This window comes from Macrotis lagotis, chromosome 3 (genome assembly GCF_037893015.1).
Source record: "Macrotis lagotis isolate mMagLag1 chromosome 3, bilby.v1.9.chrom.fasta, whole genome shotgun sequence".
NCBI classification, from domain to species: Eukaryota; Metazoa; Chordata; class Mammalia; order Peramelemorphia; family Peramelidae; genus Macrotis; species Macrotis lagotis.
The window spans coordinates 293,069,056-293,090,496 of NC_133660.1; the positions used below are offsets into that span (position 1 = coordinate 293,069,056).

Consider the following 21,441-nt stretch of genomic DNA (forward strand, 5'->3'; position numbering starts at 1 on the left):
TTAGAATTTACATTCTTGTTAGATTTTTGTTTTCTAATAGGATTTGTACATGAACTGAATTTAAATGAAGGAGAGATATACAAAGTCCTCAATCTTACTCTCTTTTCCTGAGTAACCAAAGTCCAGTTGTAGAATAAAAGTCAAAAGTGTTCAGCCATGACCTAGGCTGCAGTAGATAATTTTATTGTGTTTGATATCTGTCCAAATTCTAAATGCTCCATAGGACCTGCTTCAGCCATTTTCATGGTCATTATAACAAATTGCTCTCATCCACCATTCAACTAAAGGCATTCTTCAATTACTTTGAGAAAGACATCTGACTTATCCTTAACTTGGATTAGCCTGTCTACTAAGAAACATATATGTCAGTGTATTTGTATATGCATATAAATGTGTTTATATATATATATATATGCATTATATATACACATATGTAGGTATTTATGTATATATGTCCATATTGTCAAGTGATCCTTGAATAGTATTTTTGCCTGAAAACTTCCAAGACACTAAGACTTGTCATGTCAATCCTTTACTCAAGGACCTTCAATGGCTCCCTCTGTTGCTTCTAGGATGTAATGTGAACCCTTCATTGTGGCATTTAAGGACATTAAAAATTTCTTTCTTACAAAACTTCTTAGTCTTATTTTTTATAATTTTCTTTATTATATTTTGAGATTAAGAAAAAATAATGGAATATCTAAAAGATGATTGTACATGAAACTCTAAATCTATTATGTATAATGTGTTATTCTTTAAATATATAAAAAAATTATCATGGACCCTTCTTTTTTATTTTTCTCTCCCCTTTCCTAGCCTACAGATGCCACAAATTTGCATGTATGTAAAGCTATGCTATACTTCAATCCTAGCAGCTCTTTCAGAGGATATTTTCTTCTTGGTAAGTCCTTTGTAGTTAATTTGGGTATTTTTAATAGTCAAAAATGATGTATTTACTCATGGCTGTTCTTAAAACAGTATTGTTGCTACTGTCTAGTTCTGCTAATTTCTGACTTCATTATTTCATGGAATTCTAGCTATGTTTTTCTAAGAAAATGGAGCTCATCATTTCTTCATAGCACAGTAGTATTGCATTACAATCAAATGCTACAACTTGTTTAGCCATTCCCCAATTGATCGTCATTGCCACAATTCCCATTTTTTTTGCTATCACAAAGAGAGCTACCATAAATATTTTAGAATATATTAGTTCCTTCCCTTTTTCACTAATCATCTTTGCAAATGGATCTAGTGGTATTGCTGGTCAGAAGGTATAGGCAGTGGAATAACCCTGAGCATAATTCTAGATTACTTTCCAAAATGTTGGATAACTTCACAGTTCCACTAACAGTGGATTAGAATCCCATTTTTTCCACAACCCCTCCAACATTTGTTGATTTCTCCTTCAGTCATTTTAGCCAATCTATTAGGTATAAAGTGATATCTCAAGATTGCTTTAATTTGCATTTCCTAATCTATAAGGATTTAGGGTAGCTTTTCATATGATTATGAAATGTTTTGATTTTTTTTTCCTTTGGAAAACTGCCTGTTCATACTTTTGACCATTTGTCCATTAGAGAATGATTCATATTTTTATAGATTTGACAAGGTTCCTTATGTATTTTTAAGGTTTTAAATATAGTATAATTGGAAATATGCATCTCTAGCAATTTTGATTCAAAAATTGTTCTTCTATTATTAAATCTGATAGGAAATGTAGTCCATATCCCTATATCTAGGTCATGTTTCAATTTTCAACTTATCTTGGTAAATGATGTAAAATATTGATCTATGCTCAATTTCTGTCAGAATGCATTCCAGTTTGTGTATGTGTGTATGTGTATAGATGGATAGATAGATGGACAGATAGATAGGTAGAAAGACAGACGGACAAATGGGTAGGTTGGTTTTTATCCTTCATTATCAAAGAAGAACAAAATGATATCATTATATTTGAGACAAATTACAGTGTGTTCAACTGTGACTGATCCAGCCAAAATGAACTTGGTATGCTCTATACCACAGGTTGGTCCTGGCATAGATCACTTATGGATGTCATGTTTTCTTTGAGCTGCTTCAATTCTGCCTTCCTCATAGAGTGTAGCACTCTCACTCTTGAGGGCATTCCATTCTGGGCTGTCCTGTGTCAGTTTTTCTTATACTGTACAATCAATTATAAAGTTCTTCAATGAGACCTTCAGGATGTTTTGCTATCACTTCTTTTGACCTCCTTGTGAGGGTTTGACCTGTGTGAGTTCTCCATAAAATCACTGGGTATTTGGACAATCATACATCTGGCCTTCTAGCAACATGTCCAGCCCATCATAGTTATACTCTCTGTAGAACATTGGAATGCTTCACAGTTTAGCTCGAGAAAGGACCTCAGTGTCTGGTATCTTTTTCTGCAAAGTGATCTTCAGAATCTTCCTAAAACAATTTAAATGGAAGCAATTCAGTTTCCTGTCATGGCACTGGTAGATTGTCAAAGTTTCACATGCATTTAGCAATGAGGTCAGCACAATGGTTCTGAAGACCTTCAGTTCAGTAGTTGGTCTAATACTTCTCTTCTACTCTTTCTTAGGAACCTCCCAAATACTGAGCTACCTTTGGCAATGCTAGTGTCAATCACATTGTCAATGGTGTACCTCCTTGGAAAGGACCCTGCCAAGGTAAGTGAAATGGTCCACAGTACTCAATTTCTCCATTTGCTGTAATTGATGGTTAAACATATAGATGATGTCATGCTAATTGATGGAGCACCTGTGTTTTCTTGGTGTTGTTAGACCAAAATTAGCAAAAACAGCAGAGAATCCATCCATACTTTTTTGCATTTCAGTTTCAGAGGCTACATTGATGGCACAATCATCTGCAAACAGAAGATCAGGCACCAACACTTCCTCTACTTTGGTCTTTTCAAGTTGAAGAATTTTCATCAGTATGGTAACTGACCTTGAGGTCATGTTCATTCTTAGTGAAGGCATTTGATAACATGACTGAAAATATCATACTAAAAAGTATGAGACTGGAAAATCTCTAGAGCATTGTCCACTATCCAGAACCCAGGCAGGAACACTATCATGAAATTGATGGATAGTAATGATAAACTTCTCCAGGGAACCAAATTTTAAGATAATTTTCCATAACATCTCATGACTGATGGTATCAAAGGTCTTGGTCAGATCCACAAATGTTGTTTACAGATCTATGTTTGGTTCCTACCATTTTTTCTGGAGTTGTCATATTGACTTTCCTCAACCATTTCTGAAGCCACACTGGCTCTCAGGGAGGTGACCAATTTCCAGGCATAGGATCAGCCTATTGAGAAGGACTCTGGCAAGAATTTTACCAGCAATGACTAAAAGAAATATCCCTGTGATTGTAACAGGACAAACTATTCCCTTTACCTTTCTATAAATGGATGATAGAAGCATCCTTGAATTCATGGAGAATACCCTATTCTTGCCATATAATCTGGAAAATTTCAGTCAGTTTTTGGATGAGCAATGGACTAATCAACTTGTAGATTTCAGCTGGAATAGAATTATTTCCTTGGCACTTGAAAGGAGCCTAATAGCATTCAAAACCTTTTCTTCAGTTAGCAACTGATTGACTTCAATTTAAGGTAAATAGTGAATGGCTTCTGCATTGATTGATGATGGTTTATTGTGTACCATAAACCATCTCTCTAGGATCATATCCCTATAGTTAATTACTGGGGATCCATCAGCACTGAGTAGTTGAGATGTCTTTGGCCCATAAATAGGCTTCAGGATTTCATAAGAGAATTTTGGTTTGTTATTGCCTGCATAAAATTGAATTTCATCTGCCTTCTTACTGAGCCAAGAATCCTACAACTCTCTAAATTTTGCTTGTACTTTCCTTTTGATGGAATTAAACACTACCTTCTTATAAATGGATGAATGAACTATCATGCCGGTAAACCCTGTGGGGCTCTCATTTTTCATTTAACAGCTTGTGTATTTCCCCATCATTTCCATCAAACCAGTCTTGGTGGTTGTGAGTGTACTGAGCCAGAAAAACAAACAGTGTGGTACAGTGGATAGAGGAGGTTGGGAGTTCTAATCCTGCCTTAGATAATTCACTCTCCCTAGCAGTGCGTCCTTGGGCAAGTCACTTAACTCTGACTGCCTCTCATCCAGGGCCATCTCTAGTCATCCTGATTCATATTTGCCCACTGGATCCAGATGGCTCTGGAGGAGAAAGTGAGGTTGGGGACTTAACATAGTACACCCTCACTCAAATTCAATTCACATGCTTGTCATGGTATCACCTCCTTGATGTTATGGTCTTCTTTGAAAATGAAGGACAATCATTAATTATACCAAAAGGATATAGGTATTTTAATAATGTCTTGGGCATAATTCTAGTAAGATCTTTAAAATAGATCATTTTACAAGTCCACAAACAATGAATGAGTGTTCCAATTTTTCCACATCCTCTCCAACATTCTTCACTCTCTGCTTCTATAATTTCACACTATCTGATAAGTGTAAAATAATAGCTCAAAGTTATTTTAATCTTCATTTCTCTAATCAACAATGATTTAGAGGTTTTATGTAATTATAAATTATTTTGATTCTTCTTTAAAAATTCCAGTATTTATCCTTTGACTATTCATTAACTGCAAGATGACTTGCTTCTTATAGACTTAATAAATTTCTAAATACTATTTTTACCTACTATTTAACTTCTTAGTCTTTCTTTTAAACTTATCTTTCCCCTTCTACTGTTATTCCTTATTTTTTCCACCCATCAAAAATTCCCCCCTTATCTTCTCCCTCACCATTATGATAAATATAATCTTATCATACACACTCTTTTAAAGCTCCTTCCCCACCCTATCACCCAGTTTTCTTACATCTCTAGTAGATCAGACTCCTAAACCTCTTCACATGTATACTTTACTCCTCATCAGATCTTTTTCTTGTATATTAGATCTTTTTTCAAGCCCTGTTTTCATGAGACAATGGCTTTTTTTTGTCTTTTCCAATCAAATTTTGTTTTTAGAATCATTCCATCATACTTGTCAGCCATAACCTTTCTTTAAAACTACCTTAGTAATGTTGACAATTTTAAGAATACCAATAACATTTTTGTATTTCATAAACAGAAACAGCTTAACCTTTACCAGTGCCTTATAATTAAAATTAAATCAATTCCTTAATTTTCTTGGAATCTTTTCTATTTTCTTTTCCATTGAGTTCTGATCTTTTTGTTGCAAAAATCTGAATGTTTTTCAGTAAATCAAAGGTTCATTTGCTTTTTGTTTTTCCTTCAGAATTATATGCAAAGTTCCTCGATGTTATTCTTGGATGCAACCCTAGCTATTTGGCTCTTCAAAGTATAATGCTCTAAGACCTACAATCTTTGAGTGGAGAAGTTGCTAGATTTTGTGAAACTGTGATTGTTTTTCTGCAGTAGTTATTTTTTTTTCTTATTGCTTGCAATATTTTCTCTTTATCAAAAGAATTTTGAAACTTGACAGTGACATTCTGATTAGTTTTCTTCCAAGGATTTTTCCATGTGATTATCAGTGAAAATTATTGATTTTTTAGCTTAATGACCTTATTCTAGAATTTTAGGGAAATTTTCTTTGATAATTTATCATAATATTGCATAGATAGATAGATAGATAGTCTTTTTTTTAGTCATAATGTTCAGCAAATCTGACAATACATAGATTGCCTCTCCTCAATCAGTTCTCCAGATCTTTTTTTTAATGAGACTAGATTCTCAGATGGGCAATAAAGATGAACAGGTAGGAGATGCAGTTAAAAAGAGTTCAACATTCTTTTATTTTTCTAGTTTTGTTATATCTTTGCGTATTATAACGTCATTCAATTCCTCTTGCCCAATTCTAGTTTTTGAGGAGTTATTTTCCTTTTTTATGATTTTGAATCTCCTGTTATAATTTGCTGACTTTTTTTTCATAATTTTCTTGGTTTGCTTTTATTTTTTTATTTTTCTATTTCTCTCATTTAATTTTTTAATTTTATTCCTTATGATTTTGGATCTCCTTTCTCAATTAGTTAACATTGTTATTTTTTAATTTTAATTTTTTATTATTTCACTTTTAATTCATTCTAATTCAAAGAAATGGATTTTTCAGTTTTTTTCCCTACTCACACTATCTCATAATGTGCCAATATGTCCATAAACAAAAATTTATACCTCACCAGAATTTGTTGGACTTTGAAACTTCTAATAATTTTCTTTTTATTGCAGGTGAATGAGCCAAGTCTCAAATGGCATCTATGAAGAACAGAACAGAAGTGACTGAGTTCATTCTCACAGGAATAACAGATACTTTAGAGCTTCAAGTTCCTCTCTTTATAATGTTCACCATCATCTACTTCATCACACTCATGGGAAACTTGGGAATAGCAGCTCTTGTCTTCTGGGACTCCAGCCTGCACAATCCAATGTACTTTTTTCTTAGTAATCTCTCTTTGGTAGATTTTGGTTATTCCTCATCTGTCACACCCAGAGTCATAACTGGTTTCCTCAAAGGGGGCAAAGTCATCTCCTATAATGGATGTGCAGCACAAATGTTCTTCTTTTCAGCCTTTGCCACTTCTGAAATTTATTTCCTGGTCATTATGGCCTATGATCGACAAACAGCTGTCTGTAGACCACTACATTACACTACCACCATGACACCAAGTGTGTGCATTAGTCTGACCATTATTGCACATGTCTGTGGATTTTTGAACTCTGCTATTGTTACTGGACAGACCTTTAGCCTGTCCTTTTGTAGGTCCAATGTGGTCCATCACGTCTTCTGTGACCTTCCTCCTCTTCTGGATCTCTCCTGTTCTGATATATACATCAATCAAGTGATAATTTTCATTTTAGGAGGATTCAATATCTCTTTTGGACTCTTTTTTATCTGCATCTCCTACTTGTTCATCTTTATTGCCATCCTGAGAATCCAATCTACCGAGGGCCGCCAAAAAGCCTTCTCTACCTGTGCCTCTCATCTTTCTGTGGTATCTCTATTTTATGGGACAATAATCTTTATGTACTTGCAACCCAGCTCTAGTCATTCTATGGACACAGACAAAGTAACTTCTATTTTCTACACCATGGTCATTCCCATGATGAACCCTCTAGTCTACACCCTGAGGAATAAAGAAGTCCATTTTGCTTTCAGAAAAGCTTTATTGGGGCAAAGACTTCAAACTTAATGAAGTCCTTAAGCATGGTTCTTAAGAGAAAAAACCTAAATCTGAACCTTCTTTAACTAGACATGATCTTTTCTTAAGTATTCTTATGATCAGATGCATCTTTTCTAGGTACAGTTTAATGTAATAGGAAAAAGGATTATACTTACAGTGAGGAGGAAACATTTGTTCAGATACTGACTAATAATTACAACCTATTAGACCTTTAGAAACTCTCTACCATTAATTTCTAGGGACAGATTAATTATTATTATTATTAACAATAATAGTAATAATTAGTACATTGTACTGTAGAGGTAGCACTCAATGCAAATCCTTTTTCAGTTGTTCACTATTTGAATGACCTTATAAATTTCAACTTTCAGGGCCTCAACTTCCTTATCTCCCTAGTGAAAGGGTTGAAGTAGATGAACTTTTCAGAATTTTCTGGCTCAAAATTATTAATGTTGATAATAGTGCAATTGAATGTAGGGTTAATGGATTACCATGTAGCCCTGTGCAAACAGACACCTTCCCTTGACCAGAACTTCACATGCTCCAGCTCAGCCCCCGGAAAACAAATATCATCCAGTGACTGGACCAGCATGTTCTTCATGGTACCTCCCAGGAAGGTCAGCTTGCACCAGACCTCAGCTCAGCACCAAATAAACTGACAGGGATCTAGGTCCTCCAGCACTGAAAGCAACCCACCACTCCCTCAGTTCAGCACCTAACAAAAGGGTTCTCCAGGAATATGAGGGCACATTAGCACAACCAGGTAAAGAGCCAGGACTGGCTCAGGAAGCCTAAGGTAATGCCACTTGCACCCTGGAAGAGGAGCTCAAATTTCAAAAAAAGGAAAAAAAATAATAAAAAATGTTGAGCAAAAGACAATAAAAAAGAATATGACCATAAAAAAAAGAAGGAAGACCAAGACACAAACTCTGAAGAGGACCACAAAGTGAAAACACCTATAGACAAAAGCACAAAGAAAAATGGGAAATAGTTTCAAGCTGAGAAATAACTCATGGAACAGCTGAAAAAGGAGCTTAAAAATCATAAGAAAGATAGATGAAAAAACTGGAAAAAAGAAAACAGCTACTTAAAAAACAGAATTGGTCAAATGGGAACGAAAGTGCAAAACCTAATTGGAGAAAACAACAATGGGGTTAAGTGACTTGCCCACAGTCACACAGCTGGATAATTATTTCTTGTCTGAGAGTGGATTTGAACTCAGGTCCTCCTGACTCCTGGGCCAGTGCTCTATCCACTGTCCTACCTAGTTTCCCCCTACTCATTATCTCTCTGAACTTCTTATTCTATTTTTTTGTCTCTCCTTTACCAAACTGCTGACATGTTTTTCATGATTTTCTTGCATCACTCTTCATTTTTCTTCCCAATTTTTTCCTGTACCTCCCTTACTTCATTTTCAAAATCTTCTTGAATTCTTTCTTGACCCGAGAGCAATTCATATTTTTCTTGGATGTTTTTAATATAGGAGCTTTGATTTTATTATTTTGTTCTGTGTGTGTTTTGATCTTCCTATCACCAAAAAAATTTTTATGCTCATATTTTTTCCGTTGTTTCCTCATTTCTCCAGTCTTGATAGATAAAAATATGATTTTCATTAAGATTCATCAATAACTGTTCTTTGAGGAGAGAGACAGAGAAAAAGATATGATAAGTTAGATAGATAAGAGAGACAGAGATACAGACAGTGAAATGGAGAGAAACAGGCAGTTTAGAGATAAAGGGTAAAATAAAGACAGAGAATGAGACAGACAAAGACAAAGATGGGGATTCATACAGAGAGATAGAGACAGGAAGACAGAGAGAAAGACAAAGACAGGGACAGAGTTAAAGAGACAGAATGAAAGAGAACTTCTGGGAGATGTCCAGGTAATAAAATCCCTCACTCTAAGTTTCATTTCTTCTTGCCAAACTTGTGTTGTTTACCAAATTCACATCTATTTTCCATCAAACTTACCCTCTCTAATTCCTGAAATTTTCTCTTTTCTCATATGAGTATGTATATATATATGTGTATATATATATATATATATATATATATATATATATATATATATATATAGTCTTTTAAAAAGAAAAATAGAACATGGACAACTAAGAAGTACAGTGGATAGAGTACTGACCCTGGAGTCAGGAGAACCTGAGTTCAAATCTGATCTCAGACACTTAATACTTACTTAGGTATATGATCTTGGTCATGTCACTTAACCACATTGCCTTGCAAAAGAAAATAATAAAACAGCCTCCTGTTACTTATTCCTCTTCATTCAAATAAGGGAGAAACATTTCTAGAACCACATTCCAATTATGAGTCCTGTCCCTCAAATCTAAATGTTACATTTTTTACAGATTCTAGACCAACTTGTTTGTTAGACAAGATTCCAATAGGCTCCCAGAGCTATATCAAGCATTCTTCCTAGTTCACCAGCTCTACTCCTTTTCCAATCTTAGGAATCTTCAGATGGGCTTTATAGAAGTGACTTTCTGGGGCAGTTAGGTGGCGTAGTGGATAAAGCACCTGCCCTGGAGTCAGGAGTACCTGGGTTCAAATCCGGTCTCAGGCACTTAATAATTAATTACCTGGCTGTATGGCCTTGGGCAAGCCACTTAACCCCATTTGCCTTACCAAAAAAAAACCTAAAATAAAAGAAGTGACTTTCTGTCAGATGAGAGCTGAGATAAGTGATTTATGGAAAAGTACATTGAGGACATTCTCTGATTCTGTTCGCTGTGTTTTTTTTTTATTTCAATTTCTATCTTGTCATAGATTATATGTTGCAGTTTACTTATAACTTTTATGGAAACTTTCTTCTAAAGTTTCACTGTGGTCAAGGTGAAACAAAGTATTCCATATTAGTGACTTGACTGTGTTAGGTCCTTCCAAGCTGTAAAGCATTAGGGTGGAGTCTAGGGATGGACTATGTATTTACCTGCTACCTGATACCAAGTCACCTTAACTTTATTCTTAAAGAAAGCACTAGCACTTAAAAAAGGGAGTCAGTAATTATTTATTAAGCACCTAGTTTGTGTTCAACATCATGCTAAGCTCTGAGTATGTGAAGAAGGGGGAAACTGAGTCAATATGGTCTAGAGAAGTCAGGAAGGTGTCTGAACTCTCCAATTTCCCTTAGGATCAATTTTAAATCAAGCCTCTGAGCTGATTCTAAAGCAACAAAACTCAGAAAAAGACAGAGTGAAAGAATTTTCCAGCTCCAAATAGTTAAGACTTCAGGAAAGGTCTATCTCACTTGGATAACGGGGGAGAACAGTCTGGAAAACAAGGAGAGGTTTTAGCTACAGTACAGATCAGCAATCAAGGCTACTGGGTCCCATCTCAGCTGACCAGTGGTACAGTTGACCTGCCGTGAAGATTCCACTTCCAACAAAGGAAGCATATTGTGATTTCTGAACTGGTGCAAGAGGTAAAACTAGGCTATACAGTGCCAGTACAGGAACCAAGTCATCAGCACCTGAGGCTTCAGAAAGAAAATGTGGCCCCTCAGTTTCCCCTTTGTCCCAGGAGCTGACTCTATCTTAAAATATGAGCAAAAAATAAAAGAGCCCTAACCATAAAAATAAACTATGGCATTAGGGAATAAAAAAATGAAAAAAAATGTTCATATGTGAAACTCAAAGGAGAATTTGAATTGATTTCACCATTGAAATGTTCTCTTGGAAGAGTTCAAGAATGAGGGGCACAAAAAATATTTGGAAAAGAAATGAAAGTTATGCAGGAGAATTTTGAAAAAAAGAGTAAAAAAACTGGGAAAAGGAAGCACAAAAAATGACTAAAGAAAACAATGCCTTAAAAAAATATAATTGATCAAATGGAAAAAAATACCCACTGAAGAAATCAAAGCCTTTACAAGTTTAGAATTGGTCAAAGAAAAAACAAAGCAAATAACCCTATAAAGACATCAAAAATCCATCAAAAGACTAAAAAAAATCAAAATAGAGAAAAAAATAGGAGATAATATAGAGTATCTCACTGGAACAGCAACTGGCTTGGAAATGGGTCCAAGAGAAGTAATTCAAGTACTATTGGACTAGCTGAAAACCATTATTAAAAAAAGTCGAGATATCATTTTTCAAAAAATGATCAACGACAACTGCCCTGATATTCTAGAACCAAAGGATAAGGGTAGAATAGAAATTGAAGGACTCTACCAATCAACTGCTATGAATAATGGAACCAAATTCCAGAATTATCAACTAAAAGAGAGCATACTCAATTATACAGAAAGAAGCCATTCAAATACAAGGAGCCAGGATTACACAGGATTTAGTAGCTACAACAATGAAAAAGCAAATTATCTCAAATAGATATTCAGGAAGACCAAGGAGTACAGATTAAAACCAAAGAATCAACTGCCCAGAAAAATTGAGCATGAATCTTCAGGGGAAAAGATAAACATTTGACAAAATAAAAGATGTTCATTTTCCTTAGAAAAATACCAGAAATGTAAAGAAAATTAGATCTTCAAATAAAAGACTCAAGAGATGCATGAAGAGGCAACAGAAAAAGGGAAAAAAAACCATACTTTTCATTAAGATTGAACTATTTATGTCTGGGAAGTTAATACTTCTAACCCTTCAGAACTATACAATTAGGACAACAAGAAAGAGTAACCTAGACAGATGGTGTCCACGTAAGTTGATTTTGATGTGATGATATTAACACAATTCTGGCATAAAAAAGATTGCTCTAGCAGAAGGCAAAACAAATCTGATAATCTAATTGAATTGAATGAATATTTACAAAACATATAAATTGCCAGGTTATTATTAGATGAAATAAAAAAATTAGGTAACGCCATTTTAGGAAAAAATATTGAATAAGCCATCAATAAACTCCTTAAATCTTACCATGGAATCCCTATAAGCCACTTTCTTTTTTTTTCCTTTTTAAATTTTCTTTTTTATTCTCATTTTGTACAAATTTTTTTTTACATTAATAAAATATTCTTGTTTAAGAGTAAACAAAATGGCCCCTTCCCCCCATGAATATAGACTTGCTTGAGTGATAAAGGGGAGAGAAAAAAAATTAAAATAAAAAAGTAGTAATAATTGTAGGTATGGCCAGGTGGCGCAATGGACTAAGCACCAGCCCCGGAGCCACAAGCACTCGAGCCCACATCCAGCCCCGTAGACCCAACAATCACCCAGCTGTGTGACATGCAAGTCACCTGATCCCCACTGCCCTGCAAAAACCAAAAAGAAGGAAAAAAAAGACCCAAAATAAAATAAAATAGTAATAATAGTAGGGGTGGCTGGGTGGCGGACAGAGCATCAGCCCTTGAGCCAGGAGCACCTGGGTTCAAATCCGGCCTCAGACACCCAAAGATCACCCTGTTATGTGGCCCCAGGCAGGCCACCCAGCCCCACTTGCCCTGCACCCTCCCCCAAATAATAATAATAATAAAATGTGCTTCAGTCTTTGTTCCAACACCAACAACTCTGTCATGGGGGGATCGCATTCTTTATGGTAAGTCCATCGCAAAAGTTACTTCCATATTTTTCCAACATTGCCATTGCTGATCGCAACTCCCTCCTTTCTTATTTCTCCACTACCATGTACTATATTTTCTCTCTCCTTTCACTCTGACTCTGTTGTAGGGTAGCTGAGTGGCACAGCAGACAGATCCCTGGTCCTGGGGCCTTGAGGCCCTGAGCCCCCATACCACCCCTTAGGCCCAGAATTCACCTGACCCTATGGTCCTGGGCAGGCCATCCAATCCCAGCCCCTTGCAAGAAGTAAAAAGGAAGATGTGTTATATCTGACCACTGTCCCCCCATGGTCCATCCTCCCCTCCTTTATTCACATCCCCACCCCTTCCCCCGGCTCCCCCCCACTTCTTACTCCAGATGTTTATACCCCATTGAGTATATATGCTGTTTCCTCTCCTAGCCACCTCTGATGAGAGCAAATCTTCCCTCATTCCCCCTTGCCTTTCCCCTTCCATATCATTGCAATAGCTGATTGTAATAAAGAAAAATCTTATTATATGAAATATCTTGGACTATTCCCCCTCCTTTTTCTTTCTCCCATTACATTTCCCTTTTTTCTATTGACTCCATTTTTACACCATTTTTTATCTTCGAATTCAGTTTTCTCCTGTGCTTCAAGTATAAAAGCTCCCTCTACCTGCTCTATTAGCTGAGAAGGTTTATATGAGTATTATCAGTATCATTTTCTATGCAGGAATACATGCAGGTCATCATCATTAAGTCCCTCATATTTTCCCCCTCTCCTCCAATTTCCATGCTTCACCTGAGTCCTGTATCTGAAGATCAAACCTTCTGTTCAGCTCTGGCCATTCCAACAGGAACATGTGAAATTCCCCTGGTTCATTGAAAGTCCATATTTTTCCCTGGAAGAGGACATTCAGCCTTGCTGGGTAGTTCATTCTTGGCTGCATTCTAAGCTCTTTTGCCTTCCAGTATATTGTATTCCAAGCCCTACGAGCTTCCAATGTAGTTGCTGCTAAGTCCTGTGTGATCCTGACTGCAGCTCCATGATATTTGAACTGTGTCCTTCTGGCTGCTTGTAATATTTTCTCTTTGACTTGGGAGCTCTGGAACTTGGCTAAATATTCCTAGGGGTTGGTTTTTTGGGATCTCTTTCTGGGGGGGATCAGTGGATTCTCTCCATTTCTATTTTTCCCTCTGCTTCTAGAATATCAGGGCAATTTTCCTGTAGTAATTCTTTGAAAATGATTTCAAGTCTCTTTTCCTGATCATGACTTTCAGGTAGTCCAATAATTTTTAAATTATCTTTTCTAAGTCTGTTTTCCATATCAGTTGTTTTTTCAATGAGGTTTTTCACATTTTCTTGTAATTTTTCATTTTTTTGATTTTGAAGTATTGATTCCTGATTTCTGGTAAATTCATTGACCTACCTGTATTCTATTCTTTGTCTGAAGGATTTGTTCTTCTCAGAGAGTTTTCTTATCTCTTTTTCCATCTGGCCAATTTTGCTTTTTAAAGCATTCTTCTCCTCAATAACTTTTTGAACTGTTTTATCCATTTGACCTAGGCCAGTTTTTAGCATGCTATTTTCTTCCGCCTTTTTTTGGATTTCCTTGACTAAGCTACTGACTTCATTTTCATGTTTTTCCTGCATCTCTCACCTTTCTTTCCCCAGTTTTTCTTCTAACTCCCTCATTTGATTTTCAAAGTCTTTTTTGAGCTCTGTCATAGCCTGATCCCAGTTTCTGTTTTTCTGGGAGTCTTTAGATGCAGGAGCTTGTGTTTCCTCATCTTCAGACTGAGTATAGTCATCCTTCTTGGGATCATAGATAATATATTTCTCAAAGGTGTTCCTCTTTTTTCTCTGCTTGCTCATTTTCCTAGCCTAAGCCTGTTTTAGGGGTGCTTCCTGAGCTTTTCGGGCACTCCCACAAGGGTCTCAGTGTGTGAGGCTCTGTCCTCCCTCCTGTTCTGTGAATGACCATATGTGCTCTCATCTGCCATGGGGCCAAGGTGGGGGCCCTGTTGTTCTATGGGGGGGGGGGCTAGACAGCGATCAGGATCTGAATGTGGTCAGAGCCCCAGAGTCCTGTTCCAGGGGCAGAGGACAGAGCTCTGCAGTCTCTGTTCACTCCCCTCCCTCAGCTCAATGTGCTCATGCCCTGGGGGCTCCTGCTTACCAGCTCTGCCTGCTTCTGTTCCTGGATCTGGGCTGGGGAAAGACCACACTGCTTGCTGTGTGTCCTGAGGGCTGGGCTCCCCGTGCTCGCTCTGGCAGAGGTCCCCAGACGTTCCCCCACTTTGTGCCAGTGCTCCCCAGGGTTTAGCTCAGGAGACTCCCCTGCTGCTCTGAGCTGGGGCTGCCTCTGGGAGGCTGAAGTTCTGTCACTCTGTGGCCCACCCCTCGGGCAGGCTGCCCCTCCGACCCTGAGAGCAGAGCCTTTCTGCTCTTTTCCAGGTTACCTTGAGTAAGAGAACTGCCTCACTGGGTCCCTTTGTGCGTTCTGTCTTGAAAGTTTAGTGAGAGTCCTTAGCTTATGAGTTTTATCAGAGAGCACCTAAGACTGGATCCTTTCTTGTCACCATCTTGGCTCCTAGTTATAAGCCACTTTCAAAAAGATTCCATTAAGACAAATGATCATTAATGTTATTAGTTTTTTGTCCTTGATTTGACAAAAATCATCAATCATGAAGCATCAAGTCAATGTATAGAGAAGATATATTCTTTCAATTATTTAGGATGACAAAGAGTCACCATTGTTCTCTGTCTGTTATCAAGTTCTCCATTCTTGATTGAATTCCCTTCCTTCATTTCCATAATGTACATCCTTCTTAGTAGAGAGGGAGCTCAAAGCCTAGATGAATATACACAGGACAGAACAAGAATTGCTTAACACTAGGAAGCTTTGTTGCTTAGGCTTAGTTTTATAAAAAAAATCAATTTTACTTCTAATTAGGAAACAGCTTTTATTCTAAGGCCCTTTGTTTAATAGTAACAAAGATAATTTTACATAAAATGGCAAATCTATTATGTATAACTTGCTATTCCTTTTAAATATATAATAAATTTATCAACTACCTATTTTTGTTTATTTTTTCTTCTTTCCCCTTCCACACAACAGAGATAATTACTTTTAGACACAAATATGTATATGTGTAAAACTATTCTATATATACTTCTATTTCATCAGTACTTTCTCTGGATACAGATAGTGTCTTCCTCCAGAGGTCCCTTGTAGTTAATTTTGGGCATTTATAATAATCAAAATGATTTATTCACTCACTATTGTTTTCAAAACCATATTGTTGTAACTGTATACAGTGTTCTACTCATTTTGGCCTTCATTATTGCATGAAAGTCTATTTATATTTTTCTAGAATGCTATACCATTCTTATAGCATGGTACTATTTGATCACAATCATGCCACAACCTGTTTAGCCATTCTCCAAATGATAGGCATTGCAGCAATTTCCAGTTCCTTGCCACAACAAAGAGGCTGCCATAAATATTTTAGAATATATTGGTTCTTGTCTTTTTTTTTGCCTAATTATCTTTGGAAATAGACCTAGTAGTGGTATTGCTGGTTGGAGGGTATAGGCAATTGAATAAATAAATTTGGGGGTATAATTCCAGATTGTTCTCTAAAATAATTGGATCATTTCACTGTTCTAATAACAATGGAATGTCTACATTTTCCCATAGTCTTCAAATGTTTGATATTTTCCCTTCAGTCATTTTAGTCAATCTGAAAGGCGTAAAGTGATATCTCAAGATTTTTTAAAATTTTCATTTCTCTGATCTAAATGATGATTTGGAATATTTTTTCACCTGCCAAAACTTGTTTTGATTTTTTTCATTGAAAAATTGTCTGTTTGTGGTAGCAATGAACTGGAACTTGAGTGAATGTCCATCAGTTGGAGAATGGCTGAACAAATTATGGTACATGTACATTATGGAACACTATTGTTCTATTAGAAACCAGGAAGGATGGGGATTCAGGGAAGCCTGGAAAGACTTGCCTGAACTGATGCTGAGTGAGATGAGCAGAACCAGAAAAGCACTGTACACCTTAACAGCAACATGGGGGTGATGATCAACCACAATGGACTTGCTCTTTTCATCAGTGCAGCAATCAGTACAATTTTAGAGTACCTGTATCTGTATCCAAAGAAAGAATTGTGCTTAAACAAAGACCAAAGACTATTACTTTTTTTTTAGGTTTTTTTAAAATATCTGTATAGTTAAATATGTAAAATTATTCTTATATACTTCTATTTATTGGCTCTTTCTTTGGGCACAGATAGTGTTTTTCTTTATATATCCTTTATAGTTAATTCATATATTTAAAATAGATAAAATAGCTTATTCACCCAAAGCAATTGTTTTTCTTTTAAATTTTATATTTATTTAAGCCAATGGGGTTAAATGACTTGCCCAAGGTCACATAGTCTTAAAGTCATCCTTAAAACAATATTGGGGTTACTGTGTGCAATGTTATGTTATTATGCCAAAAAGTATAAGTATGTTAACAACACTGTGGATATAATTCCATATAGCCTCTAAAATAGTTGAATCATTTTACAATTCCACAAACAATGAATTAGTGTTCCAATTTTTCACATCCTCACCAATGTTTTTCACTTTCCTCTTCTATCATTTTGGCCAATCTGGTAAGTATAAAATATTTCAATTTTATTTTAATCTGTTTTTCTAATAAATCATGATTCAGAACTTTTTAATGATTGTAAATTGTTTTAATTTATTCATTTTAAAACTGTCTTTTCTTATTCTTTGAACTTTTGTCAATATGTTTGGATATTTGACAAATTTCAAATGGCTTTTTAAATTTCCATCCATGTTATTTTTATTCACTATTTTCCTTCTCAGTCTTTTTGCCCTAACCCTGTCCATATCCTTTCCCTTACCTTCTTAATCCTTACTTTACCTGCCCACTTAATTCTCATCTCTTATCTTCTCCCTGACCCTTCTAATATCATTCTGCACACACAATTTTAAATGTTCCTTCCCCACACTATCATACAGCTTTTCTCACTTCTCCACAAGCTCCAAAGACTTCTAAATGTCTTCAGCCATGCTCTCTATTTCTTGTTCAATCGAGATGAGGATGAGATTCCAACATAACCAGTTGTCTACACCAACCTGTTTCTTATGAATTAGTTCTTTCTTTCAAATCCTGCTATTATGAAATCATTTTTTCTTTTTTGCCTTTTCCTATCAAATAACCACTTTAGAAACAGTCCATTATATATAATTCAGGTGGCACCCTACTTTCAAACTACCTCCACAGTGATAAAAATGTTAAGAATAATGATAACATTATCCACGTATCATAAAGTTTAACCTTTATCAATGCCTTATAATTTATCTTTAATAATTTTCTTAATTTCTTCAGGATCTTTTATATTAAAATATATATTGTGTGCTACTCTTTTTCTTACCAATGCCTGAGGGTTTTTCAGTTCATTAAATGTTGATAGTTTTCATTCAAAATTATACTCAACATATCTAGATAAATTACACAATCCCAGTCCCTTTGCTCTACAAAATATAATGCTCTAAATCCTAAGTCTTTTATTGAAGAAGCTGCTAGATTTATGAAATCCATGTTATTTTTCTGTATTATGTACATTTTTTTAATTGCAATATTTTCTAATTTTGAAACTTAAGTAAGACAGTCCTACAAGTTTTCTTCAAAGGACCTATTTCAGGTGGTGATCAGTGTGGAGTCTTTCAATTTCTACTTTAGTCTCTTTCTAGAACTTTAGAGTAATTTTCTATACTAATTCCTTATAATATTGCATCTAGAATCTTTTTCTTAAAGGTATAACATTCAGGTAGTCTGATAATTCTTATATTGCCTTTCTCTAATCTGTTCTCCAGATTAAATGTTTTTACTAATAAGATGTTTCAGATCCTCATCTATTTTGTTTGTTTGCCCAATACTAACTTTCAAAGGAGTCATTTTCTCCCTTGAGATTTTGATAATTGATTTTCTGCTTAACTTTATGTGATTTACTTAGGTTGCTATTATTTTTTTTCAAGGTAATGTGGTTAAGTGACTTCTTCAAGGTCAAACAGCTAGGTGATTCTTAAGTGTCTGAGTCACGACTTGAACTCTGTCCTCCTGACTTCAGGGAAGGCGTTCCATCCACTGCACCACCTTAACTGCCCTATCTTTTTACCAGTTTCCTCTTTCATATTTGATATTTGAAATGATTTTTTTCTTTATGATTTTGTAACTTTCTTATCTTTTGTTTCCTCTTATTCTCCTTTACACACCCTCTACTCTAATGAAATGGATCTTGCAGATTCTTCCCCAACTCATATTTTCTCATATGTACCAAAAACCAGAGATTTTACTTGACAGAAATTTACTGTGCTTAGGTATTTCTAATAATTTCCATTTACTTGTAGGTGAATGAGCCATATCCCAAATGGCATCTATGAAATATAGAACCGAGGTGAGTGAATTCATTCTCACAGGAATAACAGATACTCCAGAGCTTCAAATCCCCCTCTTCATAATATTCACCATAATCTACTTCATCACGTTCATAGATAACTTGGCATTAGTAACCCTTGTCTTCTGGGACTCTTGTCTGCACACTCCGATGTACTATCTTCTCAGTAACCTCTCTCTGGTATATTTTGGTTATTCCTCAGCTGTCATACCCAAGGTCATAGCTGGTTTCCTAAAAGGGGGCAAGGTCATCTCCTACAATGATTGTGCTTCACAAATGTTCTTCTTTTCAATCTTTGTCACTTCTGAAATTTGTTTTCTAGTTTTTATGGCCTATGACTGACCAACAGCTGTGTGTAAACCCCTATATTACACCACTATCATGACTTCAAGTGTGTGCACTTATTGGACAATCATTGCATATGTCTGTGGATTGTTGAACTCTGCTATTGTTACTGGACAGACATTTAGCCTGTCTTTCTGTCATTCCAATGTGGTCCATCACTTCTTCTGTGACATTCCTCCTCTCTTGGTTATCTCCTGTTCTGATATATACAGCAATCAAATGATAATCTTTACCTTAGGAAGATTCACTGTCTGTTTTGGACTCCTGTTTGTCTATCCCCTACCTGTTTATCTTTGCTGCCATCCTGAGGATTCAATCTACTGAGGGTCGCCAAAAAGCCTTCTCTACCTGTGCCTCTCATCTCTCTGTGGTGTCCATATTCTATGGGACAATAATCTTTATCTATTTACAACCCAACTCTAGTCAGTCTATGGACACAGACAAAGTGACTTCTATACTCTACACCATGGTCATTCCCATGTTGTATCCTCTAGTCTATACCCTAAGGAATAAAGAGGTCCATGTTGCTATGAGGAAAGCTATTTGGGGACAAAGACTTCATTAGGTTTATTACTTTTCTTAAGAAAAAACAAAGTCTGGACCTTCTTTCTCTAGGCTTTAGCCCCCAAGTCAGAAATTTTTCTTAGCTATTCTTTAGCTTGGTTTGACTTTTTCTAGATAAAATGTAATATAGTAGAAAAAATATTACTTTTAGATTGAGGAGAAGTATGGATTTAAATGTAAATGTGATTACTTCCTAGCCATGGGACCTTGGGGAAAGTCTGAACCATTGATTTTTAGTGGGTCTGTAATAATGATGTATTAGTACATTGTATTAACAGAGGTAACATCAACTGAGTGCAAATTTGTGTTCAATTATCTGTGTGATCTTAAACATATAAGATCACTTTTATGGTTTTAATTTCCTTATCCTCAAAGTGAAATGAATGGACAGATGAATTTTTCACTTATTTATCTCAGAATTAGTACTTTTATGAAATTGGTGTATGAGAATATAGAGTTACAAAATTATCATTTAGGAAAATTATATTTATAAATCAACATTTGGAGTCCACCACTATATACTAAGAAATGAAAATGAAATGACATAAAATGAAATTCTCTTAGTCACGGAATTACAAAGGTTTGTCTTGTCCCCCATTGACTCATATGACATTTATATTAACATGACATCTGACATTAAGATGTCATAGTCTCCTCCTAGGTTCTACTCCTTCATTTATACTGTAGAAGCAAACTGATAAGTACTTCTTCTCATTTCTCCCCCCCATCTTCCCTTTTCTCTTCTCCCTCCTTTTGCTGCACCCTCCTCACCTATCATTAGTTTCCTTGGGGAAAACATTTTCAATGGAATGATGTTAGTAGTCAGTTTGGAAGAAGTTAAAAGTTAAAGGAGAGCAAGGAGAAGCACCTTTTAAAAAGAGTTTAACTATAAAGGGAAGAAGTCATATAATGGGGGTCAAATGATGCATCGTTGTTTGTTTTAGGATTGGGTGGATATAAATATGTTTGTATGTGGCAGGAATGATCACGTTGACTGGAAGATAGTGCAACTGAATAGAAAAATGAGAATTTAAAAAGGGACAATCTATTGAAGGAGGCAGAATGGAAAAAGATCACGTGAATAAATAAATTAACCCTTGTAAATTCCACTTCTTCATTGGATGGTAGTGAAAAAAAAGAGATTTTTATTATATATATTATTATAGTTGGTGTTGATGAAAGGAGATGAGAAGGGAAGAAAAGGCAACTATCAGTGAATGACCTTAATTTTTGTCTATAGATTATGAGGCAAGGTTCTTACCTGAGAGGAAAAACCAAAGGAGGTTTGAAAGAAGAGGAAAAAATATGAAAGCGTTATTTTGACTAAGAGAAGAGTGGACTGATAAGGGAAGTACAATCAAATTA

At 35.7% G+C, this 21,441-nt stretch overlaps 1 protein-coding gene and 1 pseudogene across 1 annotated transcript; both read left to right on the top strand.

Moving 5' to 3' along the window:
* The first annotated feature begins 6,266 nt into the window (after positions 1-6,266).
* Positions 6,267-7,208, top strand: LOC141519506 (olfactory receptor 5B12-like). The gene has a single exon (XM_074231730.1). It carries the CDS (start codon positions 6,267-6,269, stop codon positions 7,206-7,208), a length of 942 nt encoding a protein of 313 aa, XP_074087831.1.
* An 11,932-nt stretch (positions 7,209-19,140) lies between these two features.
* On the top strand, positions 19,141-20,077 carry LOC141516704 (olfactory receptor 5B12-like; annotated as a pseudogene).
* Positions 20,078-21,441: the final 1,364 nt, after the last annotated feature.